The sequence below is a fragment of the Pipistrellus kuhlii genome, unplaced genomic scaffold (assembly GCF_014108245.1).
Source record: "Pipistrellus kuhlii isolate mPipKuh1 unplaced genomic scaffold, mPipKuh1.p scaffold_m20_p_23, whole genome shotgun sequence".
Classification (NCBI taxonomy): Eukaryota; Metazoa; Chordata; class Mammalia; order Chiroptera; family Vespertilionidae; genus Pipistrellus; species Pipistrellus kuhlii.
Window position 1 is genome coordinate 8,856,690 of NW_023425522.1, and position 27,978 is coordinate 8,884,667.

The 27,978-nt window shown below is 57.0% G+C and overlaps 3 protein-coding genes across 6 annotated transcripts; 1 reads left to right on the top strand and 2 right to left on the bottom strand.

The window, feature by feature from the left end:
• Nucleotides 1-786: 786 nt before the first annotated feature.
• Nucleotides 787-8,730, bottom strand: SLC35G6 (solute carrier family 35 member G6). Its single transcript, XM_045586680.1, is given in 6 exon segments — nucleotides 787-936; nucleotides 939-1,034; nucleotides 1,036-1,177; nucleotides 1,179-1,245; nucleotides 1,248-1,463; nucleotides 8,700-8,730. Coding segments are annotated over 6 exon segments (660 nt in total). The 3' UTR covers nucleotides 787-828.
• On the top strand, nucleotides 3,473-17,714 carry ZBTB4 (zinc finger and BTB domain containing 4). Of its 4 annotated transcripts, none has more exons than XM_036452478.2 (4): nucleotides 3,473-3,611; nucleotides 11,876-11,945; nucleotides 12,363-13,366; nucleotides 13,987-17,714. In XM_036452478.2, exons 3-4 carry the CDS (start codon nucleotides 12,372-12,374, stop codon nucleotides 15,884-15,886), a joined length of 2,895 nt encoding a protein of 964 aa, XP_036308371.1. In that variant the 5' UTR covers nucleotides 3,473-3,611; nucleotides 11,876-11,945; nucleotides 12,363-12,371; the 3' UTR covers nucleotides 15,887-17,714. The 4 variants fall into 4 exon arrangements, with proteins under 4 accessions (XP_036308371.1, XP_036308373.1, XP_045442524.1 ...); XM_036452480.2 differs by lacking the exon at nucleotides 3,473-3,611 and adding an exon at nucleotides 3,853-3,901; XM_045586568.1 differs by lacking the exon at nucleotides 3,473-3,611 and adding an exon at nucleotides 6,443-6,880.
• Nucleotides 17,715-18,922: 1,208 nt separating this feature from the next.
• CHRNB1 (cholinergic receptor nicotinic beta 1 subunit) lies at nucleotides 18,923-27,965 on the bottom strand. Its single transcript, XM_036452309.2, has 11 exons — nucleotides 27,816-27,965; nucleotides 27,593-27,732; nucleotides 27,038-27,082; nucleotides 26,174-26,283; nucleotides 25,969-26,077; nucleotides 25,469-25,616; nucleotides 24,937-25,146; nucleotides 21,879-22,102; nucleotides 21,254-21,435; nucleotides 20,798-20,945; nucleotides 18,923-20,499 (listed from the first exon to the last, which is right to left on the bottom strand). The coding sequence occupies exons 1-11, from the start codon at nucleotides 27,874-27,876 to the stop codon at nucleotides 20,359-20,361; spliced, it is 1,518 nt and encodes a 505-aa protein (XP_036308202.1). The 5' UTR covers nucleotides 27,877-27,965; the 3' UTR covers nucleotides 18,923-20,358.
• Between the last annotated feature and the right edge of the window lie 13 nt (nucleotides 27,966-27,978).

The following is a 27,978-nucleotide window of genomic DNA, read 5'->3' on the forward strand; positions in this document are numbered from 1 at the left end:
AATATTTCAGAAAAAAGGGTGGGGGAGGGGGTTTCCACGGTCCTTCCAAAGCAGCGATGACACAAACTGTACAGCCACATTCAGCGTGATCCTCGTTTGATGTCAATGTCACGTCACCACCCCAAATTGGCCGGGGAGGGGGGCGGATTTGGGTGGGGAGAGGAAGGGGGACACACCACTGGGAAGGGAAATCTCACTCGAGGAGAAAAGGCAGACTCCCTTCCCCCAGCGCAGCTGCTCGCTCTGTTTGCCTGAAAGCGTCAGACACCCCAGCCCATGGCCGCCTCCCTGTGCCGAGGTGAAGAGCTCCCCATGGCCCATGGCCTGCCGGCTCCTCTGATCTGCTCCTCGGACGGTATTTCTTATCCTCTGACCCTCTAGCCCCAGCCTCGGTTCTGCAGCGCTTGGTCCCCAGGCCTGTTCCAGGCCTTCCAGGCAGTCTCTTTCCACCAAGTCCCCCTTCCCCTCGACTCCAAGGTCTATCCCTGTCCCACACCAGTTCTTTTCCAGTCACTTGTTCTCTCATGTTTTTATTCCAGTCTATTTGCCTTTGCCTCCCCCCCATCTCATCATTGATGTTTCTCTCTCTCCCTCCCTGTCTTCCTCTCTCCCACTCTTCCTCTCTTTTTTCCTTTCTCCCTCCCTCTCTCCCTCACCCTTCCTCTCTGAAATCCATAAAAAATATTTTAAAAATTCCTGGGCAGGTTACATGTCCAGGTTTCAGGCTCAGTCCCCAGTAGGGGGTGTTCAGGAGGCAGCCTATTGATGATTCTCTCTCATCATTGATGTTTCTGTCTCTTCCTTTCCCTTCCTACCTCTGAAATCAATTTAAAAAAAAACATATTTTAAAATAATAAATAAATTCAATAAATAAATAGAAAATAAAAGAGAAGGTGCCACAGTCTCATGGAGCACATAATACTGCCGCATTGGGGGAGGGGAGGCACCACCATCTCAGAGTGCAGGATAGTGCACACCAGGGCAGGGTGTGCCTTGGTGACAGAGTAGCTCACACACACACACACACAAAGGCGACCAGAGCAAGATCACCACTGCCCTTGCACAGCTCCAACTCAGGATCAATGGGCAGCAGGGGACAGGAGAAAGGCCTGGTCCACAGCCCACAAGATCCATCAAGCCAAACAGGAAAGCCACTGCTGGTAGGCAGGAGGGGAAGCCCCAGTGATTGTGCCAGGCCGCCCAGAAAAGCGAGCACATGGCTCAGAGCCATGTAGAGGCCTTCCCCCCCTTCTGTAGTGCCCCTAGTCCAGGGCCCACAATGATGCTTAGTCCCACGGTGCTGCCCAATAGGCCATGCCAGTCCCAGGGACTGAGACCCTGGCTCTCAAGACAGAGGGTGCAAAGAAAAGAGCAGATGATGGAAGAACTTTTGTGCCCTAACCGGTTTGGCTCAGTGGATAGAGCATTGGCCTGCGGACTCAAGGGTCCCAGATTCAATTCCGGTCAAGGGCATGTTACCTTGGTTGTGGCCACATCCCCAGTGGGGAGTGTGTAGGAGGCAGCTGATTGATGTTTCTCTCTCATTGATGTTTTGAATTCTCTATCCCTCTCCCTTCCTCTCTGTAAAAAATCAATAAAATATATTTTTAAAAAGAAAAAGAAAAAAGAACTTCTGTGAACGAGGACAGTGTTGCCAGCAGGCATCACCTGAACTGCCCTGTAGACACATCCAAGGCTGAGGAGAGTGGGGGTGTGCAGGCAGGGGTAAAGGGGAGGAGGAGGAGGCATGAACAGAGCAGCAGCGCCAGCAAGGATGAGTGGGAAATCTGGTGAGACGCCCGGGAGAAGGGGCCCAGGAAACCGCCCAGCAGGGCCACACGCAGTCGCCTGATGACAGTACAGGTGCCAGGGGAGGCTTGGGGAGAGTGGAGGGCCAGCCATGATGACGGGGTGAAGCTGGCAGGTTGAAATGGGGGTGAGTGTCAGCTTGTTAGGGAGAAAAGAACTCAGGCATTAGGATAGCCATAGTCCAGGGGACGGAGACAGGGCGAATGTCAGGCTGGGGGCTAGGACCCCGTGTGGCAGTAGAGGAACGAGGGAGCTAGAAAGGGCCTGAAAGATGGCTGAGGAAGCAGTGTGGTAATAGAGCAGGAAGTAGGGAGTGTGTAGTCCCCGAGCACTGAATCTCTGGGAGGAGGAAAGGACGACTGGAATGAGGAAGAGGAGGTGGCCTCTGATGCTATGTGTTGATGTGATGTCACAGGTTCCAGGGACAGCTGGGTAGACCATGGCGAATTTCATTTGCTCCTTCTCTAGGAGAGCTGGGCAGTGTTAGGGGTGGGGGGACGGGGAGCAGCCCGGAGCTATAAGGAAGGGGGCTGTGGCCCCTTGGCCCCCACACTCACCATCTTTCCTCGGACTTCCTCCACTCCTCCTGGCTCAGGGCCCCTGGAACCCTTTAGAGCTCCAGCCATTGTGACCCGATTCCACGGGGGTGGGGTTCCTCCCTGGAACCTCCTGAGATGGAGGTGGGCCTCTTTTCTCTTTGTGTCCAACTCTGCTTGCTTTCCATCTATGCCTCTGTGACTCCAAAGTCTTCTTTACATCTATGCTCTATGATTCCCAAGTCCTTCTGGCTCTTTATTTTCTCTGTAAGACTAGCGCCGTGAGGAGACGTCTTTGGCTTTAAATGAACGTGTGGTGCCTCACCTTGTCCAGAAAGGAGCTCCGAGGGCTGGTTCCTCGGCCTCCCGGGTTTTGAATTTTTGAACGCCCGGAAGGAGTCTCTGGGGCTGTCCCTCCGGAGTGTCAGGAATGTGCTGCTTCTGTGTGTTTCGGGGGTGCTGTCCTAGGAGGCCCACACCAGGCCTCTGCGTTATAGAACCGGACATTCCTCTGGTGGAAAAAACACCGAGCTGCCTGCTCGTCTGCGCCGGTAGTCACCTATGTGCCTGTTCTGAGCGCTGGGCTTTCCGGGGCCTCGGCCTGGTGGGGTTCCCTGCCGTTCTGGGGAGGGTGTGTGTGTGTGTGTGTTTGTCTTCAGCCTGGGTCTGCGGGTCCCCGAGGCCCGATTTCCTGCCGGGCCTGCCATGTTGTGGGTCTGCGCCCTCACAGGCAGTGCTCTCCGGGCGGTGTGCACGCTGAGCGGAGGCAGTGTGTGTGTGTGTGTGTGTGTGTGTGTGTGTGTGTGTGTGTGTGTGTTGGGGAGGGGGCTGCCCCTTCCTAGGGAGTGGGTGGTCGGCGATCCTGCGGGGGAGCTGCGGCCAGGCCCGGGCCCGGTGGAGCCCCGCGGCCGGCGGCCCTGCTGGAGCCGCTCCGCTCGGGATCGCTCGGGGCCGAGGCCCAGGGCGCGGCCCCCACCGGGCCGGAGCCTGTGTCGCGTCTGCAGCCTGCGCCGGCCTCCCTCCTCTGCTCGCGGCGGCGGCGGCGCTGGGGGGGACTGTTTCCGGGGGTGGGGGTGGGGGTAGAACCGGTGGGGGGGGAGCCGATGATGTCAGCGGCGGCGGCGGCTGCGGGGCCGGGCCGGGGCCGGGCGCTGGGGGGGCCGGGGCCGGAGCCGGAGCCGGAGCTGGAGGCGGGCGGAGCAGGAGCGGCCGGGGGCCGCCACGGGGATGAGCCGGGCCCGGCGGACGCGGCGCCATCGCAGTCAGGTGGGCCCCGGACGAGCCGGGCAGGGCCGGGCGGACCGGAGCCCACAGCCGGGCCCCCTCCCCGCCGCCCGGCGCCGCGGGGGCCAGGGCTGCGCCCCGCGCCGCCCGCTCCCCTTCGGGGCTGACCCGGGGGCTCCGGGGTCGGGGGCTGCGGCTGGCCCCGCCCCCGGGCGCACGGCGCGGGGAGGGGGCGGCTCGGGGGCCCCGGTCCGGCGTCCGGCCCAGCGGCGGCCAGGGGAGGCGCGATCGCGGGGGCCGGGGAAGGGGCGCCCTCGCTCCCCGTCTGAAAGGTTAATCCTGCAGCCGAATGCCCCCCTCGGCTTCTGGGGCGGGCTGGGCGGGGGTGAGCCCCGGCCGGCGCTGCTAGCGGCCGGGAGGGCGATGGCGTAGGAGCCGGGCAGGAGGGGGAGGGGTGGCCGGTGCGCGCCCCGGAGTTGGGGTGTGCGGGGTGCGCGGGGCCAGCGGGGCCGGGGCCGCCGCGCCGTCGGGGCGGGGTGGTGGCCGTGAGCCCCGGAGGTTGTGTGTCTCCTGCCGTGCCGTGGGGCCAGGTAACCCTCTCCTGTGCGCCGCTGGGTGCCGGCCTGGCAGGCCGGAGTCTGGGCAGGGCCCTCGGGGCCACGGGGACGGAAAGCCAGGTGGCGGGGTGTCCGGTGTTGCGGGGCAGAATTACAGCCCGCGGCCCCGTGGCTTCGGGTGACAGGTCCACCTTCCCAGCAGGACAGGGTCCGTGCGGAGTTTGCTGGACGTGGGATTTTGGGCAGGTTTTAGAGCAGCAAGTGTTTGCTGCTGCCCCCTGCACAGAGGAACTGTTTGGAACTGTTGTTGTCTGCACAGCCAGCCGGTGTCAGCGCGCCGGGCGGCACCGGGGCGCAGGCTGTGTGCCTGTTGGGGGGAGGGGGGGGCGGTTGTTTACCTCTGAATTGGAAGGTGCTCCTTCTGGGCCCTGGCTCTGTGCTGCTGAGGTGTGGTCCTCTCCGTGCTGCTGAGCGAGGATGGCCCGGCCGGGTGGGTCCTGTGTCTGTGTGATGAGCAAGTTGCGTGGGGAGGTGGCGCAGGTCTAGAACTCAGGGGCCACCATCCTGAGGAACTGGGGGAACCCCAGGGTGTGTCTCCAGGCCCCGGGGGGCAGCTGGCGCCGGTGTGAGGGGCTGGGGTGGACCGGGCAGGTTGTGTTTACGGGCCCGTGGGCAGCCTGGCGAGGGGAAGGCTGTGTGCGCCACAGGCTCCGAGGGATCCTTTTGTGACATTGTTTGCGGGGAGCCTGTCCCTGCTGTTGGGCTGGGAGGCAGGCGAGCTGCTCAGAACACACTTGTGGGGGGGTGGGGGGTGGCGTGACAAGGGCATGTGGGCCTCGGCGTCGAGAGATCAGCCGCAGCCGTGTGTGCGTGCGGCCTTTCGCGTGTGTGAGCGGCCTGTGGGGCTGGGCTGGGAAGGAGCAGGGAGGTAAACACGGGCAGAGCCAGGGCAGCGGGCGGGTGGCCGGGCTGGTCCCCGTGCGGGGTCTGAGCGCTGGCCTCTCGCCGGCCTGCCCGGCGTGTCAGGGTCACGGGGAGGAGAGGCCTGGCGGCTGCAAGGAAGCCGGGCCTGGACCGAGCGGCTCCCTGGTCATGTTTACGTAAAGGTCGGGTGTGACTCTTGTCACTGAAATGGAAAAAAGAAACACGAAGTTTTCAGCCTCCGCCTCTCGCTTCACCCTCTCTCGGCCCCCCTTGCCGGTATCTCTGCTTTTCCATCTCTTCTGCGTCTGTGACGCAGGCTGGGCAGCTCCTGTGACTGCAGGAGGGTCTGAATTCGCTCACGAGGCAGATTCCTCAGCACAGGTTTCCTCACCTCTGGGGCCCGGGCCTTCTGGAGGGGTGTGTGTGTGTGTGTGTGTGTGTGTGTGTAGGGGGCATGGTGTGTGTGTGCACACTGCTGGGTACTGCGTTTCACCTGTCTGCAGGGTGGATATGCATGGGGAGCGGCAGGAAGGCACGATGGCCGGGGCCTCCTGCCCGGAGGGGGTGCTGGGTGCTGGGAGAGGCCCTCACAACAGGTGCACCCCGGCCTGGTGGAGGGGAGGGGGGTCTAGACTAGAACTGAGGGGTTCCGGCCCTCCTTCTTCTTCACTGGCACTTCCCCTGAGTGAGCCTCGGTTCCTGATCTGTAAAATGGGACTAATGGTCTGCCCTACCGTCTCCCAACAGGGTCGTAAGCAAGTAGCATATGGGAAAGGTGCCAGGAAAGTAGCTCCAGTTCGGAGACTATGCCTGTGCCAGCAACTGTCAGCCCTCTGCCGGCGCGGAGCCCCCGCTGGGGCTTGGCTAATAGCAATAGCGGTAAACACTTATTGAGCACTTCCTGTGTACCTGGCGCTGTGCTCAGCGTTACATGCGATCACTCACAGTCTTCACAGTGCCCCGTGGAGGTAGGGATTCTCACTACCTCTCCTTTTCCGATGAGGCCACTGAGGCCCCGAGAAGCAGTTTGTCACTCAGCTAGCAAGAGGGAAAGCTGGGTTCGAATGCAGGCGGTCAGATTCCAGGTCCTGCGCGCTATACACGAGGGCCCGGGCCCCGGAGGTGAGGAAACCCGTGCTGAGGAATCTGCCTCGTGAGCGAATTCAGACCCTTCCACGGTCGCAGGAGCTGCCCCGTGTGGGAACCTGAACGCAGGCAGTCAGGTTCCAGGTCCAGCTGCTTTCGGTCGTCCTTCTGCAGTTCTCTGTGGGCCTCTCTGTGCACACACTGCTCCCAATTTCTGTATCAGCAGCACCCCCACCGATCCTTTTCAGAAGGCCCACGTGCCTAGTAACTCAGGGAGGCCCGGCGGGGGGAGTGAACTCATATCCGCTGCTGGGTGCCGGCCACAGAAGCAAAAAGACGAGGGGCTTGTCGTCCTGTGGGCCAGGCAGGGCCACCAGGGAGGTGGCATTTGAGTTCGGTCTTAATATTTTGCAGGGCTTTGGAGACGAGGTGGAGGAGAGCTGCGTTTCTGACGGGAGGACCAGCATAGGCAAACGCATGGAGGCCCAGGACGTGCTGGGGCTTAGAGCACACTGGGTGCTTGAAGGGAGACCAGCACAGGCAAGCTTAGACAGGGAGATTGGAACTAGCCCCCCGAGTGCCTGCTAAGGAGTTGGAGCTTTATTCTAGAGTGAGGGACCCGGGGGGGGGGGGGGGTTCTGAGACGAGGAGTAATGCCACCAAGCTGCACTGGGGAGGTTGACCTTCAGCGAGAGGTAAGCCTGGAGGCAGGGGAGTAGCTGGGAGACCATGACCTTGGACCATGTGAGTGTTGACAAGGCCCCGAGCTAATTTGGGGGCCAGGGCCGGGTTGAAGGGAAGGCTTCCCAGCTGGGCTGCCGGTTTGCCCAGACGTGGGGGCTGCTGGATGTGGGGAGCGAGGGAGAGGACAGATCAGACGCGACACCTTGAGCCTTTAGCACGTGAGACCTTGTGCGGCGATTCTGCAACCCGCTCGCTGGCCGTGGGCCCTTTCAGGGCAGGACGGGCAGTGTGGCAGAGGGCAAGGCTCAGCACCTGGGCTCCCAGGCCTGGATTTGAATTTTGCCCTGCTCCTCACAAGCCGTGTGACCTTGAACAAGGTATGCCCACCTCTGTGAGCTTCCGTGTCCTTATGTGTAAAATTGGGATAATGTAAATGCCCACTTTGGGTGGTCGTCTGGGGGAAATCAGTAAATGAGGCAATGCATGGAACGCCCCGGAGACGTGTCAGCAAAGTGTGAGTGCCCAGGAGTGGTCCCGTTACACGCACCATCCCAATCCCTGACCAGCTCAGTCCTGCTCTGAAGAGGACTCCTTCCCAAGGGTGGACAGACTACACGCAGACTTTAAAGAAGACAGGTTCATGCAGACACCAATTTTTTAAAAAAATCTCCCATTACATATCAGACACTGTTCTAAGCACTGAGGATAGCAGTGGACAAGGCAGACAAAAACCCCTCCCTCCCTGGCCAGTGTGGCTCAGTTGGTTGGGCGTAGTCCCGTACACCAAACGGTTGCCAGTTCTATTCCCGGTGAGGGCACGTGCCCAGGTTCCGGGCTTGGTCCCTGGTGGGGGACATGCAGGAGGCAGCTGACCGACGTTTCACGTTCTCACATCAATCTTTCTCTCCTCTCTCTCTCTAAAAATCAATAAACTTAAAAAAAAAAAAAGCTCTTCCTCCCTTGGAGGTTACATTCTAGAGATAAATGAGTAATATGTTTTCCTAAGTGTCAAGGAGAAAAATAAAGTAGGGGAGATGGACGGGAAGTTTTGGGCGACAGGGTGGCCAGGGAAGGCCTGGTGGGGCGTGGGGGTAGGGGTGATTTTGAGCCTAGACTGTGGGGGGGGGGGGGCAACAAGGCGTGAGGCTGAGGGCTGAGGAAACATTCGGGCAAAGGGAACGGCAGGAGGTGGAGTGTGTCTGGTGGCAGTGCCCTGATCCCCCCTCAGTCACACCTCTGAGGCCACACAGCCAGTCAGGAGCAGAGAAGCAGTAAGAACAAATAAACTAAACACCACAGAGCCACCAAGCCCACCCTGAAGCCTGATTCTGCTGCTTTTCCCTCACTTGCCGCATCATTTTCTGGGACAGGTCTAAGATGTAAGAGGGCGCGCGGACTGAGCACTTACTGTGCCAGGTGCCCCTCTGGTTCTGCCAGCTCTCCGCTCACCTCTTCTCCACAGCAGCCACGCGAAGAGGGGACTTTTCACTCTCACAGACAATGAAGCAGACCCAGGAGGCTAAGCACCTTGCCCAGAGTCAGACAGCTAGTTCTCCACCTCCCATAAGCCCTGTAGGGCAGTGGCCAGTGGTGGGGCAGGTGAGCTCAGGAGAGCTGGGTTCAGACTCTGGTTAGCAGTAAGGCCAGGGGCAGTTCACACTGCCCCTGTGTTCTCTCTGCCTGACAGTGAGGAGTGTAGAGCATTGAAAGCCTCAGTTTCCTCATCTGTACAGCCTCACGATGGCCCTTTTTGAGTCTTGCAATGCGATGATGCAGATAAAATGCTTAGCTCTGTACTTGGTACATCGTAAGTATTGCACAAATGGCAGCTACAAATATGTACCACGATCATGACGATTCTCGGTCAGCGGTCACCAACCGGTGAGGTCCGAAAGGTTGGCGACCGCCATCCTAGGTGATCTCTGAGGGCCAGGCCAGCTTTGGACTTCCCTGGTTCTAAGCACAGGTGTCAAACACAAGGCCCGCGGGCCAAATCCATCCCGCCAGGCCTTGCAATGTGGCCCGCACCGCGCTGTCATCACTGCACTCCACTGCGTTTCCATCACAATGACAGTTTATGACTGTTCAGTAAACCATTCGGCCCGCGATTTAGGCTGGATTTTAGATTTTGGCCCCTTCTCTGATTGAGTTCGACACCCCTACGAGCCGCCGTAGGCCTTGTCCCCATCAACACGCCACGCCTCAGCGGGCGCCACGCCTCAGCGGGCAGCCGGCCTGGGCGGTGCAGGTGGGCCGGCTGGCCCGGGGGTGTGGGGGCTGGACTGGAACCTGCGCTTTGCTGGCTGTGCAGGCTGCTGCTTCCTGGTGAAGGGCCTCTCTAATGTTAACACGTGGGCTGTTGAAAGAACACAACCATTTGTCTGTGCTCGACTCACAACACTCCGACATCACGGGTGTGGGTTTTCCCCTCGCTGATCAGTCCTGACGCTGGCCGGGTGTCCTACCATTCGCTTCTGACACCAGCTTCCTGGAAATAGTGTCACGTGCCACAGGGTAAGGCTCAGTCCCACCAGCAAGCCCCCCGCTTCAGAAGCCAGTCGCAAATCCAGGTCTCCTGTACTTTTGATGGACCAGCTATAAATTGGGGTTTACCACGACCCCTTCCTCAGATTTGATCATTTGCTAGAACGGCTCACAGAACTGAGGGAAATACTTAGGTTCACCGGTTATGTAACGGAGCATATGCTAGCAGACGAACAGGCCATGTGGAGGTGAGCAGGACAGGTCTGAAAGGGGCTTGCGCACAGGAGCAGAATTGTCTCCGAAGAGTCGGGATGCGTCATCTTCCCGGCAGGTGGATGTGTTTGCCGACCTGGGAGCTCTATTGACCCTGTAGTTAAGGAATTTTTATGGAGCCATCATCACGCAGGCATGATCGATCATCACGCAGGCATGATCGATCATTAACTCGGTCTCCAGTCCCTCTCCGCTCCCCAGAAGTTGGGGGTGGGGGGGACTGGGAGTCCCAAGCTTCTATCATGGCTTAGTCGTTCTGCTGACCAGCCCCTGTCCGGGAGCCCACCAGCAGTCACCTCATTAGAACAAAAAAATGCTGCCATAACCCAGGAAATCCCCATGGACTTAGGAGCGTGGTGTCAGGAAGCAGAATCAAAGACCAACCATCAGAACAAAAGATGCTCCTAATGCTCTTACCACTTAGGAAATTTCAAGTTTTAGAGGCTCTCTGTCTGCCATGGGGATGAAGACCAAATATAGATATTCCCAATATATCAGAATATCATAGCTCACGTCTGTAAACAAGCCCTTCACCCTGATTTGGTATATCAAGAACACGGGCTTTGGAGCCAAACTTTCTGGGATCAGGTGCCAGCCCCCGCTAACTGCTCATATATTCTTGAATCAGCTACCTAGCACCTCTGAGCCTCAGTTGTTCACTTACAAATGGGGAAGCTAGCCTGGCCAGTGTGGCTCAGTGGTTGAGCGTTGGCCCACGAACCAGGAGGTCATGTTTGGATTCCGTGTCAAGGCACGTGCCCTGGTTGCAGGCTCCATCCCCAGTAGGGGGCGTGCGGAGGCAGCTGATCCAGTATTTCTTTTATCGATGTTTCTATCTATCCCTCTCCCTTCCTCTCTAAAATCAATAAAATATACCGGAATTTAAAAATAAAATGGGGAAGCTAAGCTACTTTTTAGGGTGGTGAAGAGGAAGGGGAAAATGAAGTAACCCCATTAAAGCATTGACCCTGAGGGTCCCAGTGGGCCAGTGGCTGTCATGGGAGAGGGTGCTCACCTCACGTTACAACAGACCCACCTGCAGCCCAGCAACTGAGGGTGGCACTGACCCGGCTATGTGCCGGCCATTGGAGCTGCCGATCGTGTGTGTTCACCTCTGTTTATTGCCGGTTCTCCAGGGAGGAGTCAGAGCAGTATCTGAGGAATTGAAAGGGACTGCGGAGGGAAGGCCTTTTAGTCCAGTTAGCATGATTACTAAGCAGGAAGATCAGGTTTTTATGCGGTGGGGAACTCCTGATGCAGGACGCGTCTGAGAGTGTGTGACCCAGGGCATTCCGAAGGAGGTCACGCCCCGGCTCTGAGGAGGGCAGCCAAGAGGGGCCAAAAGCTCTGCTCTCGGGTCAGCGGGCCTGGCTCTGTGAACAGGCCCCTCCTGCTGTTAGCAGCTGTGTGACTTTGGCTATGTCACTGTGTGGCTCTTGAACTCAGATCTTCAATTGGAAAATACAGCCCCAAAGCCCCGTCTGTGCCCACAGGGGAGAGAGTGGCTGTGAGTGCCTTCTGTGTGGTGATTGCGACGGCTTGCCTTGGGGTTGCCTACTGTCCCTTTTGGGTGAGCTTCCCAGGAAGAGGTGAGATAGGAGTTGTGTTCCACCCCCTCCTACACCCTCTGTTTTAAAGCCACAGACCTAAGGCCCTTAGCTCTCAGAGTAAGGAGTGGGACCCACGTTTCCTCACCCCTGGTCTGGTGGCCTTTCCAGTGCCCTCCAGAGACTGGAGCGAGCTGGGACTGGGTATGAATGGTGGTCTTTGGTGGTCCCCTGGCTCCTGGGCCAGAAATCCCTCAAAGACTGATGGGGCTGGCTCCCGAGAGAGGAGGTCCTTTCCTAATTTGAATATCTAGCAGCTTGGTCCAATAAAACATCTCAAGCGATTCTATTTTGATATGTAAATGAAACCGTTATAAAAAAGACAATATGCAAATGTGTGCTTTCCTTTGAGCTTTAAGATCGGGCCAGAAGGACTGGAGAGTGATCCGACAGGCTTCCCTGGGCCTGGAGGACCGCACTGAGCTGCTGTGTGTTTTGAATTGGGAATATGCAAACTCTCTTGTTCCTGTCCTGACGGGGCCAGCAGATGAAGGCTGCCATACTATACCTGTGTGGCCTCCCGGGTCCCATTGGAGGTGGCTAAGCAAACAGCCTGACAGAGGCCCCTGGGAGGGTCGGGGTCTGCAGAGCAGCCCCTGTCCGCTTTGACCCCGGCACTCTCCCACCCCTAGCTCCCCGGGTCCCTCCCATTTCAGATCGTCTACTGAGTACGTGGTTTGCTCCTTCACAGAGGGAAGAGGCCTGGCCGGAGGGACTTGCTGAGCCACCCTCATTCTGCTCCATGTTGGCGGTGCTGTCAGGTGAGGCGGTGAGAGGTCTGCAGCTGGGAACGTTTGGCCCGGAGGCGGCGGGACAGCCATTTTGTCTAGCCTCGCGAGTCCTATGAAATGGCCGCCAGTCCAGTGGCAAAGAGCTGTCCGTGGCTTGTTTTCCTAGCCTGTGACTTTGGAGGTTTAACCTCTGACCTTCATCCAGGCCTGAGGTATCCCTGGCATCTTCCAGCCCCAGATATTGGACATCCTGGTGTTGGGTGCCGGCCAGATGTGGATGGCTAAGGTTAACCCCTGACTAGTGGAAGCTAGTCAGCCTTCCACTGGTCTCTGACCGACAACATCTAACCCTCCACACCCAACCCCAGCTCACCTCCCTGCGTTTTGAGGCCCCTGCCCTCAGCCCCGCCTCTGAGATGCTCCCCTGACTTCTTCTCCTCTGTCTAGGCTGGTGCCATGCCCCCCCCAGCAGAGGTGACGGACCCATCCCACGCCCCCGCCGTCCTGCGCCAGCTCAATGAACAGCGGCTCCGAGGCCTCTTCTGCGATGTCACCCTCATAGCCGGGGACACCAAGTTTCCTGCTCACCGCAGCGTCCTGGCGGCTTCCAGCCCCTTCTTCAGGGAGGCCCTGCTCGCTGCAGCTCCGCTGCCCCTCCCACCAGCTATCGGGGGCTCGGCCCCTAACCCTGCCGCCACCACAGCTGCCTCCTCCTCCTCCTCCTCCTCTCCACCTCCAGCTTCGCCCCCGGCTCCCTCCCCACCCAGGGTCCTAGAGCTGCCGGGGGTCCCGGCAGCTGCCTTCTCCGACGTCCTCAACTTCATCTACAGCGCCCGCCTGGCGCTGCCCGACGGCGGAGGGGATGGGGCCGCCGTGGCCGAGATCGGCGCCCTGGGCCGGCGCCTGGGCATCTCCCGCCTGCAGGGCCTGGGGGAGGGAGGGGACGCCTGGGTGCCTCCCGCCCCGGCCCCCGCGGCCACCGCGCAGCCCGGAGAGGACAGCTTTGGGCCGAGGCCCGCGGGCGAGTGGGAGAGCGACAGGGCGGAGGCCCAGGCCGCTGCCCCGCAGCCCGCCCTGCCCCGGCCGCCCCTGCCCTGCCCGCGGTGCGGGAAGAGCTTCATCCACCCCAAGAGGCTGCACACGCACCAGGCGCAGTGCCGCCGCGGGGCCGGCGCCAGGAGCTCCGGGGGCCCCGCCGGCATGGACGCCGCGGCCCTGCCCCCCGCGGCGGGCCTCCGGGGGGGCCCCGAGCACGTGGTGAAGGTGGTGGGCGGCCACGTGCTGTACGTGTGCGCCGCCTGCGAGCGCTCCTACGTGACGCTGTCCAGCCTCAAGCGGCACAGCAACGTGCACTCGTGGCGCCGCAAGTACCCGTGCCGCTACTGCGAGAAGGTGTTCGCGCTGGCCGAGTACCGCACCAAGCACGAGGTGTGGCACACCGGGGAGCGCAGGTGAGTGGCTGGGAGGAATGGGGGGCGGGGCCGAGGGGAATCAGTCAACAGGCAGCACCCAGGCACCACGTGGACCAGGGAGGGAGCGGGCAGAGCATGGAGCCTAGGAAGTCATCCTGAGACTCTGCTCACCGCGGCCCCATCACCTGCTCTCCATCCTTACCCATCTCAGCCCAGCTCCTCCTGCTGATACTTCCTAGCACCTCTAGGTGCCACGACCGGCTGGTGCTATGAAGACCGAGGAGGAAGGATAGAAGTTATCCTCACGGGAAAAGACTGCCCATCAGTCGTTATAATATGTCTTTCCATAGTGTCCCTGTTCATAAGACCTTTCCCCTGTCATATGAGCTTAAAAGAAGGCCTGGTGAATTAGGCAAGGTGTGTGATTATTCCCAGGTCACAGCTGGGACAGCTGGGGTGGGGACACTGCACTAGGTAGGACTGGGGTCCCTCCCGAGGCTGGCAGGGTGGGTAAGCAGCACGAAAGGCGGGTGAGCAGTGGCTGAGGGGGTTCCAGGTCTGAGGGGAGGGCAGTAGAGGTTACGGGAAGCTGAGGCCCTGGCTTCAGGGCTCCTGACTCAACTGGCTCTGTCCCCACCCTGTCTCCCGTGCCGGCCCAGGTACCAGTGCATCTTCTGCTGGGAAACCTTTGTCACTTACTATAACCTGAAGACCCACCAGCGAGCCTTTCATGGAATTAGCCCAGGCCTCCTAGCCAGTGAGAAGACACCCAACGGAGGCTACAAGCCCAAGCTCAACACCCTCAAGCTGTACCGCCTGCTCCCCATGCGGGCAGCCAAGCGACCCTACAAGACCTACAGCCAGGGAGCCCCCGAGGCCCCTCTTTCTCCAAGCCTCAACACACCGGCCCCTCCAGCAGTGCCAGCCAGCCCTCCGCCTGGGCCCCCGCCTGCCCCGGAGCCTGGCCCCCCACACTCCGTCATCACTTTCGCCCGCCCGGCTCCCTCTGTCATCGTTCACGGGGGCAGCGGTGGTGGTGGGACAGGGGGTGGAATGGCCAACACAGGTGGGGCCCAGGCCGCCTCAGTCATCACTTACACTGCTCCCCCGAGGCCCCCCAAAAAGCGTGAGTACCCACCTCCTCCCCCAGTGCCTACACCCACACCAACCAGCCCTGCCACGGGGGGCAGCCCGGCCACGCCTGCAGGGCCTGCCGCGGCCACGGAGGAGACCAAAGGCCGCAGCCTGCGGGCCGGAAGGACTCTGACCTACGTGGCCAAGCCAGCCGGTGGGAGTGGCGGGGACGGGGCCCCCCCCGCAGGGCCCGGCCGGGGCCCTCAGCTGCAGGTGCCGCCGCCGCTGTGTCAGATCACTGTGCGAATCGGCGAGGAGGCCATCGTCAAGCGCCGCATCTCAGAAACTGACCTGCGTCCCGGGGAACTGAGCACAGAGGAAGTGGAGGAGAGTGAGGAGGAGGAGGAAGAGGAGGAGGAGGAGGAGGAGGAGGAATCGAAGGCCGGTGGGGAGGACCAACTGTGGAGGCCCTACTACTCGTACAAGCCCAAGCGCAAGGCCGGTGCTGCAGGCGCGGGCGGCGGCGGGGGCAGCGGGACCCCCAGGGGCCGCAGGCCGCCGCGCTGGAGACAGAAGCTGGAGCCCAGGAGCTGGGAGGAGAGCCCAGGGGCTGAGCGGAGGCACCGCTGCGGGGAGTGCGCCCAGACCTTCGCCACCCAGAGGAAGCTGCGGAAGCACCAGGAGGCCCACAGCGGGGGCTCCCACGGCTCCCGGGCCGGACGGAGGTCTTCCCGCTTTGCCTGCCCTCACTGCGCCAAGGTGTGCAAGACGGCGGCCGCCCTGAGCCGCCACGGGCAGAGGCACGCTGCTGAGAGGCCCGGGGGCACCCCCACACCTGTCATTGCCTACTCCAAGGGCAGCACGGGCGCCAGACCCGGGGATGTCAAGGAGGAGGCCCCCCAAGAGATGCAGGTCTCCTCATCCAGCGGGGAGGCGGGGGGCGGGGCTGCTGCCGCGGAGGAGGCTTCGGAGGCCGCCTCCGTCCAGGACCCTGTCATCTCAGGGGGTGAGGAGCTCCCCGCGGTCGCAGGAGGGGGCGCCTATGCATACCCACCTGTGCAGGAGTTCCCACTGGCTCTGATTGGAAGCGGCCGGGAGCCGGGCAGTGGTAGGGGAAAGGCGGGTAGTGAGGGGCCGGTGGGGGCTGGGGAGGGGGACCGAATGGAAGGGATAGGAGCTGCCAAAGTCACCTTCTACCCCGAGCCCTACCCCCTCGTCTATGGCCCCCAGCTCCTGGCTGCCTACCCTTACAACTTCAGCAACCTGGCTGCTCTCCCGGTGGCTCTTAACATGGTCCTGCCTGATGAGAAGGGTGGAGGGGCCCTTCCCTTCCTACCGGGGGTCTTCGGCTACGCAGTCAATCCTCAAGCAGTACCCCCCGCACCCCCAACACCGCCTCCCCCGACTCTTCCTCCACCGGTCCCCCCTAAGGGGGAAGGGGAGTGGGCAGGGATTGAAGGAACCCAGAAGGGAGATGTGGGGTGAGCTCTGGGCCCAGAGTTCCCCTTTCACCCTGAACCCCCGCCACTACCAGCTCCCTGGCCTCCTTGCCCCTCGGGAGCCCCTCCACACTCTTGTGCAGGGACTTGGGGGCCCCGGAGCTCAGGAGTCAGGCTGCTTTGTGTGAGATTGTAGTTTTCCTATCTCCTGGGAAGGGATCTTCGGTGGTTCCCCTCTCAGTTCTCCTCCAGGGAATGACCTCCGTGAGGGGCAGGGCCAGCTCCCATCCCCTTGGCCAGCCCTTGGGGCAACTGAGCAATATACTTCCATGACTCTCTACTCATGGCCCCCACCAGCTCTGAATGTCTGATCCACCCCCATTCGTACACCTAGGGGGAAACCATCTCTCTTACCTAACGTCCTCCCTCCTGAAGCTTTCTCTAAGCCCTTGCCCAGATGCTTCCTAGCACATTCCATTCTTGGCCCAGGGCCTGGACCAGACCATTGTGATACCTGACACCCACCCACAGGGGAGCTCGGCTTTGGATTCTATTCTTCCGACGGTGGATTTCTGTGTCCCTTTTTCCTTCACGTTCAGAGGCCATGCCTTCCTTGGCTTCCATGCCTTTGGATCTTCCATGTTCCTCCTCAGACTCCCAGACCCTGGAGATGGCCTCTTCCAGGCCAGGTCAAGGAGGTGTTGGGGAGGAGGGCTACCCATCTGTTCCTTTCCCAGCCCAGGGCAGCACCAATCTTGGTTCTATCTTGACCCCCAAATCCAGTGAGGCCCAGATTCTTCCAAGGCGAAAAAGATGAGTAGTTCACATCTCTTTCTGCCTCTACATATGGCCTCTTCTGGGCTAAACCAGATTTGGGGGCTAGGAGGGAGGACCTCCATAGGGGATGGGGAAGGGAATCTACTTTTTCCCTGTGTTTTGTTTTTTGTTTTTCCCCTTCTTTTTTTTCTTCCTGATGGTTTCTCCCAGACTAGACCAAATAGCCAGAAAAATAATGGGGGTTGGATGGGCAGGTAAGCTCAAGATTTGCACATGACCTCCCATCCTTACCTTCACCCCATCTTCCCCAGTACCACTTCCCTCACCAGTCACTCCACGTGGTTTTGGGGAAACCATACTATTCCCTCGGTGGGCTTTGGGGTATCCCCACCAATTTCCCCTCCAAAATAGCACCTTATACCCCATCTTTGATTCAATTCCCCACACCCAAAGATCCCAGCCTAGGATGGGGTTCAGGGACCTTACCGAGTCCCTAATCCCTAATTTGCACTAGTTAACCCTGGTCAGGGTCCCTCTGCTTCCTTCCAGTGGGTTGTTGGAGAAACATTTGCTCCTAATTCTCTGATAACGCCTCCCCACGCTGTGATTGGATGAGCATTTCCCATCTAACCCACCTCGCCCAAAAAACCCAGCTCACAAGGGGAGAGCCAGTCCTGGGGAGCAAATTTGAAAAATGGGAATTAGAGGAGTGTGGTTTTAGGAAGGGGGGAAGTTGCCTTTTTCGAAATGGCAGCCTTTTTCCCAGCTACTGTTTTCTGGGGCCAAGATGGCTGCCCTCTCAGAACACGTTGAAAGGGCAAGATCATGGCTTTTAGAGGGAGGTGAACGTGGGGGAGGGGCCAGGAGCATCCTCCTGCCTCCTCTTTCCCTCCCAGACTACACAAAGGGGGAGGTCCTTGCCAGGCCCCCTGAATGTTAACCATGGAGGGGTATCGCTCCTTCACTACTCCTCTGTCTCTTTGCACTTTTCTTGGTCTTGGCCACAGTCCGAGTGAAGAGTTTTCCTACTGAATGTACCAAGTTCCAATTTTTATGGGAGAAAAAAAACAAAAACATTTTTAAACGGAAAAATGCAACAACAAAAAAATCACTAAAACGTTCCCACAAATCTTGTTTCTGGCACTTTAGAAGAACTGCGAAAAAAGTACATAATAAAGAGTACATATATATATATATATCTATATCTACACACAGATTATATATATATACACACACAGCGGAACCACAAGAGAGACTGAGGAAGGCCTTGGAGGCAGGGGCCAGATGGGATGACAGTCCCCTTGTGTCCTTCACCTGAACCACTGAGGCAAAAAGGCACAGGAGATGGAAGGGGTTGAGGATGAGCCAGGGAATTTTCGTTTCTGCAGGTCAAAAAATCTAAACCCATTTAGGGAGAACTGAGATTGTAGACATTTTTTTTTTTTTTAATATGATTTAGGGAAAAGTTTCCAGAATTTGGTCATTCTGGGCAACAAAGGGGAGTGTGGCAACATGGCGGATGAAAAGACGTGGGGAACTTGAATGTTGTGAATTTCAGATGTTGGGAGTTTGGGGTTTTGCGATTTCATCTTTTGAAAAGTATCGTCTTGTCAGTTTGTGCCCGTTCCTCACGTCCCCTGGGTGGAAGGGTGGTGGTGGAGTAGGAAGGCCACTGGTTCTGTGCCACAGCACGCGAGACTTAGAATTCTGCAGAATAGTTCTATATGTAGCGAGGACCCAGATTTAGAGAAATTGACCAATATTTATCTCCGCATTTGTGTGTGTGTCCAACTCTCTAGGCCAATAAACCAACAAGACAAACAAACTGTGCTCCGCAGTGGGATGCCAGGTGCGATTCTTTGTGCGGTTGGTGGGGCTGGCTGGACGGGCATGCTGGCCTCGTCCCACAGGGATCCTGGGGAGCTGTAGCCGTTCTCTTAGGACAGCAACCGAGTAGGTGTGAGGTGTGTCACTGTAATTGCAGCAGCCTACGAGGCTCCAGCTGACTGTGGTCTGACCTCCAGGCAGAAACATTCAACTCAGTTCAGTTCACACAACCTGCTGGGCACAAGGTCCTCATGTCCCAGAAAGGCACTGCCTTCAATCAGGTGTAACCCTTTCTCCAAATTGAAAGGAAACAGGCCCAAAATATGGGATGACTGTGAGAGACAACCACCTTTCTTTTTTCCACTCCTGTCCTCCCATTGGCTTCCACTCCTGTCCTCCCATTGGCTTCCACTCCTGTCCTCCCATTGGCTTCCACTCCTGTCCTCCCATTGGCTTCCACTCCTGTCCTCCCATTGGCTTCCACTCCTGTCCTCCCATTGGCTTCCACTCCTGTCCCCCGTGCCCTTCCTGTATTTTGTCTAGTGTCACAGAGGGATGGGTAAGTAAAATGAGTGAAGCTGGTCAGGTGGGCGGGAGCTTTGAGGAACTGATCAGAGTGGGCAACCACTATGAGCTCTAGCAGGTTGCTGCCAACAGGGGAATCAGGCCCGGTGTTACTATAGGTTTTTTAAACATTTTTCAAGAGGAGCCAGAAATCCAAGTTTCTCTGTGAAATACCCAAATTTTAAAATTAGCTAACTAATCCAAATTTACAATCATTCAGGCCAAGCCCTAGCTGCTTTGGCTCAGTGGATAGAGCATTGGCCTGCGGACCAAAGGGTTCCGAATTCAATTCCAGTCAAGGGCACGGACCTTGGTTGCAGGCTCCCCGCCCCCCAGGCCCCGGCCTTGGTTGGGGGCGTGTGCACAGGAGGCAGTCAGTTGTGTTTCTCTAACATTGACATTTCTCTCTGTCTTTCCCTCTCTCTTCCACTCTCTCTAAAAATCAATGGAAAAATATCCTCGGGTGAGGATAAAAAAAAAAAAAGAATTATTCAAGCCAATACCATGGACCAAACAAGACACAAGTTTACAACCTCTGATACACACTACATAGTGCTTTTGTTCCCATCTATAATAATAAAAGCATAATATGCTAATCAGACCAGCGTCCTTCAGGATGACCTTCTGGATGAAGCTGGGGCTGTGCCAGGGAGAAGGAAGGCCTACTGTTGCACGAATTTTGCGTATCAGGCCTCTATTCTCCTATGATCCTTAGAGTACGGGGCAGATACTATTATTAGCTCCACTGTAAGATTTAGAAACTCAGAGCAGTTTAGTAGCTTGTCCAAAGTTAAAGCACCGTAGCTGGAACTGGAAGATTTTTTTAAGTGCGCTTTTTCTCATTACAAATACATCCTTTTAGAAATAACCTTTTCCCCCCTTATCTTAAAGATAATACTTATTTCAAAACATATTACGTTACAGAATGCTAAAAACAAAAATGACCACTAGTCCCAACATGCAAATGTAAGTGCTATTAATTGTTGTATTTCTTTCCAGAAAAAAAGTTTCCTATTTATTCAACAACTGTTAAGCAGGACATGGGCTAGGTGCTGGGATCCAAGACACAGTTCCTGCACTCATAAGGCTTACAGTCTTGTTTTTTTGTTCCTTTTTACTGGAACCCTGGGTGTTGATAGTCAAAGGAGTTTCTTTAAGAAGCCAAGGGGTAAATAAGCTGATATTGCATCTCTGGTGGGCTCAAGGCTTCCGTATGCCCAGTCCCACTTGGGTTTTCCCTGGAAACAAAATGACATGACTGGATCCCTAGGAAAGGAGCTAAGAGGCAGGAAGGGATAGGACCAAACTCTCAACTCAGCTGGCCGAGGACTTGGGTCTGTGCTCTAGGTCCTAAGGAAAGGGGTCGGGCGGGGGCAAGTGGTATGTGGCGTCCAGGAAGATGACGAGGGTCCCGACACTCGTGCAGATGATGAAGGTCCACAGGAAGAGGCGGTCCACTACCATGGCCACAAACTGCCAGTCTTCCTTCAACTGGGGGTAAGCAGAGAAAACTGTCCCTGAGCCCCGGGGAGGGCCGCCCCCCAGGTCCCTGCACCCGGCCTGGTCCTCCTACAGCAGCTCTGAGAGAGGGGCAGGCTGTGAAACCAGCGGTTGGTGACAGCGAAGAACCAGTGGGATTTAAAGAAAAGAAAAAAAAGAACCAGTTGGAAAGCAGGGGGTGGGACCAAGTGAGGAAAGCTTCCAATCAGAAATGAAAACGTCTTAGAGGCGGAGCCTGCGCTTGTGGGTGGAGGCGAGGCTTTGCCTGTCCCACCCTGGCTGGACTCACCGCGTCGTGGTCCTCCTGCTCCTGCAGCTGCCGGGCGATGTAACTGATGGAGGAGACGACCTCCCGCAACTCGGCGGGCAGGCCCGCGGCCCGGCTGGGGCCGTCGATAAATCGCCGTAGATCCAGGGCAGACAATTCAGGCTGGAACCTGGAGGACGCGGGACCGCTGGATCGGGTCCCCGGTGCCAAGACACAGGCTGCGTTCTGGCTCCAGCCCCCGCCCCAGCATCCTGCCCCTTTTCCACCGCTCTCAGGCTTTCCCGGCCGGCGGCAGGACTTCGCCAGCCGCCCCTAATTCCTCCCATCTCCATGGCGTAGTTGCCACCTTTCAGCAAAGGGGGCAGCAGGAGGGACACTACAACTCCCGTGATGCTCAGCATCTTTGGGGAGCTCAGACCGCCCGCCCCCGCACAGTCTTCTGGAAATTGTAGTTCCCCCTCTCTGAGCAGGCTCTACCTGTTGGGTTTGGGGAAGAGAAAATCATTCGGTGGTTTCCGGATGAAATATTCATCTGTTCCCCGACCCCAGCCACTTCCCGGAGGCTCCCTGAGGGCTACAGGAGGTGGCTCCGGCTTCTGGTCTCTCTCAGATTTGGGCCTCTTCAGTCCCAGGTACAGAGGGAGCTTGTGGATAAAGATCTGCAGAGTGGAAGAAGAGGCGTGTTGGAGGGGGCTCTCATGCTTTTAGACCAAAAGGGAAACAGCCAGCCACCCCCACGCCACATGCCCGTTTCTAAGCATGTGCGCATATGTGCCCCAGAGCTACACAGACAGGGAAATGCAACCGCACAGCCTTCTGAATTCTTGAGTGGACTGGAGCGATCCTGACTGGAGAGGAAGGTTAGGAGGCTTCTACCCTGAGAATGTGTCCCTGGGACCCTGGCAGGGCTGTATTGATGATGAGAGTATGGGACCTATGAAATGGTAATGATAGAAGGGTAAATGTAATGGTGCAATGTTTGGACACCCAGCAGGCCTGTGAAAGGGAAGGCTGAAGTGGTAGGAGGGAAAAGTCATACCTGGACAAAAAGCCAAATATTAAGATTAAGAGTTCATACGAGCTAGAGGGGGAATTTTCTTACCTGACGGACCCAAAAGGGCATCTGGTGGGTGTGAGGTGAGCGATGGTGCAGGTTGAGAACAACAACGCTAAGGATGACTGAGAAGGTGACGAGGACCATGGTAAACATGAGGTACTTAATAATGATGGGGACAGCCAGCGAGGTCTCAGGCACTTTGTCTGCCAGCAGCAGCAGGAACACAGTAAGAGTCAACAGGGCAAAGATTGAGAGCCCCATCTTCTCTCCTTGGGGGGCAGAGGGGAAGGCAGAAGAATTAGGCTTTGCCAGAAGACAATCCCCATGGCATAATTGGTGACTGTGTTTCCAGCCCACTCAAGGACAGACTTTTGGAAGGACCAACTGCATACAAATGATTCCTTCATTTATACTTCCAGCCTGGACTTATTCCCATAAACTTATTCACCTGCCAACTTAACCTCTCCGCTTGGATATCCAGACATCTCAAACTTAACATGTCTAAAACCCAATTCCCTCATCACCAACTCCTCCCACAGTCTTCCCCATTTCATAAATAACAACTTCATCGTTCCTGTGGCTCAGGCCAAAACCCTTTCAGTCATTCTCAGCTCTCTCCTCTCTCTCATCCCACATCTGATCCATAGCAAATCCTAATGGCTCTATTTTCAGAATAAATCCTGAAACTGATGGCTTATCACATCCACCCCTAACACTCATGGAGTATAAACCACCATTACCTCAGGGCTGAGCTATCATAAGGACCTCCTCTTTGCTTTATCCTTTGCTCCTCCCTTTCTCTGTTCTAAAGAGAGCAGCCAAATTGATCTTTTTTTGATTAAATAATTTTTATTGACTTTTAGAGAGAGAGGAAAGGGGTGAGAGAGAGAATAACATTGATTGGCCGCCTTCTGTACACCCCCTACTGGGGATGGAACCCACAGCCTGGGCATGCGTTCTGACCTGGAATTGAGCCAGCAATCTTTGGGTGCACAAGATGATGCCCAACCAACTGAGCAGCATTGGCCAGTTAAAATGTAAATCAGGCCCTGCCCGCATGGCAGCGTGGCTCAGTGGTTGAGTGTCAACCTATAAACCAGGAGGTCACAGTTTGATTAATATGTTACACAGATTAACTGAATTCTAACCTTTACAACAACTCTGAGGTAAGTACTGATTACCTTACAGCAAGTGCTCAAAAATAGCAAAGACAACACCACCAGTTACCTAGAATTTACTGGGTATCCTCAAAATAATCCTATTCTGTAGGAAAAACCATTGTCCTCATTTCTAGATTAAGAAACTGGAGACACATGGAGATGAAGGAATTCGCACAAGGTTACTTTTACTTCATTATGCTGCCGCCTAGAGAAAGGTTGGCTGTTACTGCCAAGAGAAATAGGAGTTTAAGAGACTAGTAGGCGGCCCAGTGGGCGTGGCTCAGTGGTTGAACGTTGACCTATGAAACATGAAGTCATGTCTCTCTCTCCCTCTCCCTTCCTCTCTGAAATCAATTAAAAAATTTTTTTCTTTTTTTTAAAGAGTAGTCGCCCAGGAACAAGAGGTCACTGGTTAGATTTCCCATCAGGGCCCACTCCTGGGTTGCAGGCTCAATCCCCAGTAGGGGGCATGCAGGAGGCAGCCGATCCATGATGTTTCTTTCCCTCTATCCTTCTCCCTTCCCCTCTCTCTCTGAAAATAAAGATATTTTTAAAAAAAGGAGAGAGAGAGAGAGAGCCCTAGCTGGTTTGGCTCAGTGAATAGAGCGTCGGCCTGTGGACTGAAAGGTCCCAGGTTCTATTCCAGTCAAGGGCACATGCTTGTGTTGCGACAGGACCCCCAGGAGGGGGCATACAAGAGGCAGCCGTTCAATGATTCTTTTTTTTCTTTTTTTTTAAATATATTTTTATTGATTTTTCACAGAGAGGAAGAGAGAGGGATAGAGAGTTAGAAACATTGATGAGAGATAAGACATTGATCAGCTGCCTCCTGCACACCCCCTATTAGGGATGTGCCCACAACCAAGGTACATGCCCTTGACTGGAATCAAACCCGGGACCCTTCAGTCTGCAGGCTGACGCTCTATCCATTGAGCCAAACTGGCTTTGGCCAATGATTCTTATCATTAATGTTTCTAATATCTCTCTCCCCGTCCCTTTCTTTCTGAAATCTATATATATATATATATATATATTTAAAGAAATAAAAAGAGAGAGAGGGAGAGAAACTAGTAGGTGTCTAAAAAATGAGGGAAGGAGGATACAAAAAATGAGGACAGGGAAAAGGAGAGTTGTCTAAGTCTGGGAGGTTGTTGGCCGGAGGGGTAGAGGTTTGCAGGATGAGATACCAGCATTCTGAGTATTCAGGATTTATGGGTGAAAAGCAGTGAGCAGCAGAAGACAGACAGAGCCTGAGGCCAGAGGAAAAATCTGGATCCAGAAAAACAGGCTCTGGTTGAAGAAAACCTGAGGGAGATCACTGAAGCACAGTCTGTGGTGGCTTGACTCGACAGAAAAACCTTGCCTGGATTAAAGGTGGAGAGGAAGCCAAAGCCTGTTTGGCTCAGTGGTAGAGCGTCGGTCTGCGGACTGAAAGGTCCTGGGTTCAATTCCGGTCAAGGGCATGTACTACATTGGTTGCGGGCACATCCCCGGTGGGGGGTGTGCAGGAGGCAGCTGGTCGATGTTTCTCTCTCATCAATAGCTCTCTATCTCTCTCCCTTCCTCTCTGCAAAAAAATCAATAAAATATATTTAAAAATAAAAAAATAAATAAAGGTGGAGAGGAAGAAGCTGAGCTACTGCTAAAAATGAGGCTGGGCCTGACCAGTGTGGCTCAGTGGTTGAGTGTCAACCCTGAACCAAGAGGGCGAGGTTCGATTCCAGTCAGGGCACATACCTAGGGCGCATACCTGGGTTTTGGGCTCGACCTCCAGTAGGGGGTGTGCAGGAGGAAGCTGGTCAACGATTCTCTCTCATCATTGATGATTCTATCCCCCTATCCCTCTCCCTTCCTCTCGGAAATCAATACACACACACACACACACACACACACACACACACACACCAAACAACAACCCAGTGCTGGGGCTGCTTCTCCCTCACCTGCGTCTGGCGGCAGGTAGAAGACGAAGATGGCCAGGAGGGTAATGAGGATGCAGGGCGCAATGACATTGACCAGGTAGAAGAGAGGCTTCCGGCGAATGATGAGGTAGAAGGTGACTTCTTCGTGCTGTCCTTCCCCCGAGCCCCTGGGATCCCCTGGAGGCGGGATGAGCCGAGAAGGCTTGTGGATGATCTCCCATTGGCTATTCTCTTGGCGAAGGGGAAGAAGAACGGGAGAAGGGGACACAGATGTGGGACCTGGTCCTTGTTGGCGCGGATGTGGCTGGCTCTACCACATTCCAGAGCAGAGGAGGCTGATGCGCTGAGGGGCTCGCTGTGACCGCTGGGCTGGACAGCCCAGCATCAATAAACTGAAGTAAGTCTTAATTCCCATATTTGCAAAATGTAGACAGTCATACCTCTCTTGCTGACACCACAGGTTTGTTTGGGCATGGGGGATGGAGCATACTTATCAGCCTGTTAGAAACCGGAAGCCATAGAAGCCATGGAAGTGGGAGCCAGGCCCACTCACCGATGAAGGTCCCTTCATGAATGTACACTTCCTGCCGGTCCTGCCCATCTGGACCCGCGCCAGTGTGCAGGCTGACCTCGGAGCTGTCGTAGCTATAGGAACGGAACACCATGGTGCAGTTCTGCCAGTCAAAGGGAAAGTAGGTGACCTGCATGGGAGGAGGAGTCACTAGAGCTGGCAGAGACCTGGTCAGCGCTGGGGGAGTTAGAGAGATCACAGGGCAGATAGGGGTCGTGGAATATGGAGCACCAGGAAGCTGAGGGCCAGGAGAGGTCACAGGGAAGTGGGGATCACAAAGGAATTGGAAGGTTATTAGGGGAGGCATGGGCCCAGGAGGGGAGTTACTGAGGAGGACTGGAAGTCAGTGAAAGGAAGCACTGAAACAATGGAAAATCAGGAGAAATGTGAGGGCCATCATGGCGGAGGGGTACGGGTCAGGAGAGCTGAGGAGACGGAGGGTTTCTAGGAGCGCCCTGAGTCTCCGGGTGGGGCCCAGAGACCTGGATGCTGCAGCTGCTGCGGTAGTTGCCAGGGGGCTGCCAGCGCACCGAGCCATCGGAGGCCACCACGACGTTAATGTCCAGCGCGACGCCAAAATTCCCGTCGTTGCTGCGGGAGGAATCTGCTCAGGTGGGATCAAGCTCCTCCCTCCGGTCCCCCCTCCCCCCAGGGGCCTCGCCCACCCCAGTCTTGGAAAGACCCTACTTGTTCAGCAGCACCACGTCCGGGAGCCACACGGATGCAGCGGTGATGCGGAGCAAATCGATGCCTTCGTAGTCGGCGGGGTCCCAGCTCAGCCTGTAGTCCTTCCACTCCTAGGAAAGCAGAGGCCCGGGGGGCCGAGGGACTGCGGCTGGGAGGGGACTTGGAGGATCCGAAGGAAGCGCGGTGAGGGCCCGGGTGGGGGGCAGCGGGGGAGGGTGGAGCGGGGGAGGGGGGCGGAGATCCTGGAGGCCGGGAGTTCTGGTTCTGGCTCCACCTGCACAGGCTCGGACTCCAGCAGCTAATTCCCCTCCCTCGCAACGGGGCCCAATGTTTTAGTCTATAACTACCAAGACGCTGCACTACGGTGGTTTTCAAACTGCAGTTGGAGACCTGTTAGTGGGTCAGGAGTCAAATTAAGGGCCCCAAAATAGTTCAAAAAAATTAGAGTGAGCCCTAGCTGGTTTTGCTCAATGGATAGAGCGTCAGCCTGCGGACTGAAAGGTCCCAGTTCGATTCCGACCAAGGGCTCATGCCTGGGTTGCGGGCTCGATCCCCAGTGGGGGGCGTGCAGCAGGCAGCCAATCAATGATTCGCTCTCATTATTGATGTTTCTATATCTCCCTCTCCCTTCCTCTCTGAAATCAATAATATATATATATTTAAATAGAATGAAAAAAAAGCATGAAGTACAACTCCTGCAATAAAGATGGCATAGTTTCCCGACCCTTCTGTTTCCGTTATACATGTGTGTGTTTTTTTTATTGTAGTTCATGGTGAAAAAAATTATTTTTGACTGGGCCGGACATTCGAGGACATTGGTAAAGGCTGCGGGACACCATTTCCCATCCCGGGGGTCCTCCGTACCAGGTCTAAGTACACCTTTGTGGTCATCTCCTCGTCCTTCTCGTTCTAGAAGGGAAACGTGTAAAAGATAGAGGTGATATAAGTGGAGATAAGGGAGGGGGTTCGGCGGTCTAGCTCTCTGGAAACTCCCCGCCCCCCCCCTTTTTTTTTTTTGAGTCCCACCCTCTTGGGCCCAAGCCCCGCCTCTACCTCCCAAACTTCCTGCGGTCTGAGCTGTCAGTAATGCCTCCCCCGCAGGGCCCACCCACAGCTCCAGACCCTGCATCCCCGCCCGCTGCTGCTGATTGACGGATCCAGCCCCAAGCCCCGCCCCCGCCTGTGACCAGCCTCCAGGCCCGCCTCCCAGCCAGCGCAGCGGCCCCAGTTCCCTTCATCTGCGTCCAAAGGCCGGTCCGTCACGTCCCCGGCTCTGCCCCTCCGGCATTCACGCCGGTTTGGACCCTGTCTCTGCCGGCGACCCGTCCATCTCTCGGCCTCGGCCCGCCCCCGGGCCCTGGGTCCGGCCCCGCCGGTGGCCCGCCGGCCCCGCGCCCAGCCTGACCTCCGCGTCCTCACCAGGCTGATGAGCTGCGCCAGCCGGAGGCCGACGCTGACCCCGACGCGCTCCCCGAGCTCCCGCGCCGGCCGCACCGAGCTGTCATAGTCCGAGAAAAGTTTCTCCCGGAGCCGGCCCTCTGCCTCCGAGCCGCGGGCGCCTGGACGACAGCGCCCATGAAGCCGTGGTGCCCGGCCGTGACCTCTGGCCCGTCCCCGGCCCTGGGAAGAAGCCCAGACTTACCCGGGGCGAACGGCGCCCCCAGAGCCCCCAGCAGCAGCAGCAGCAGCGCCCCTGCGGCCATGGCCCGGCCGGCCGCGGTCAGGGAGTCCGCTCAGTGAGCACCGGGAGGGCCAGCGCAGGGGAAGTGACGAGGCGCCCGAGAATGTGCACCTGTTGTTGGGGG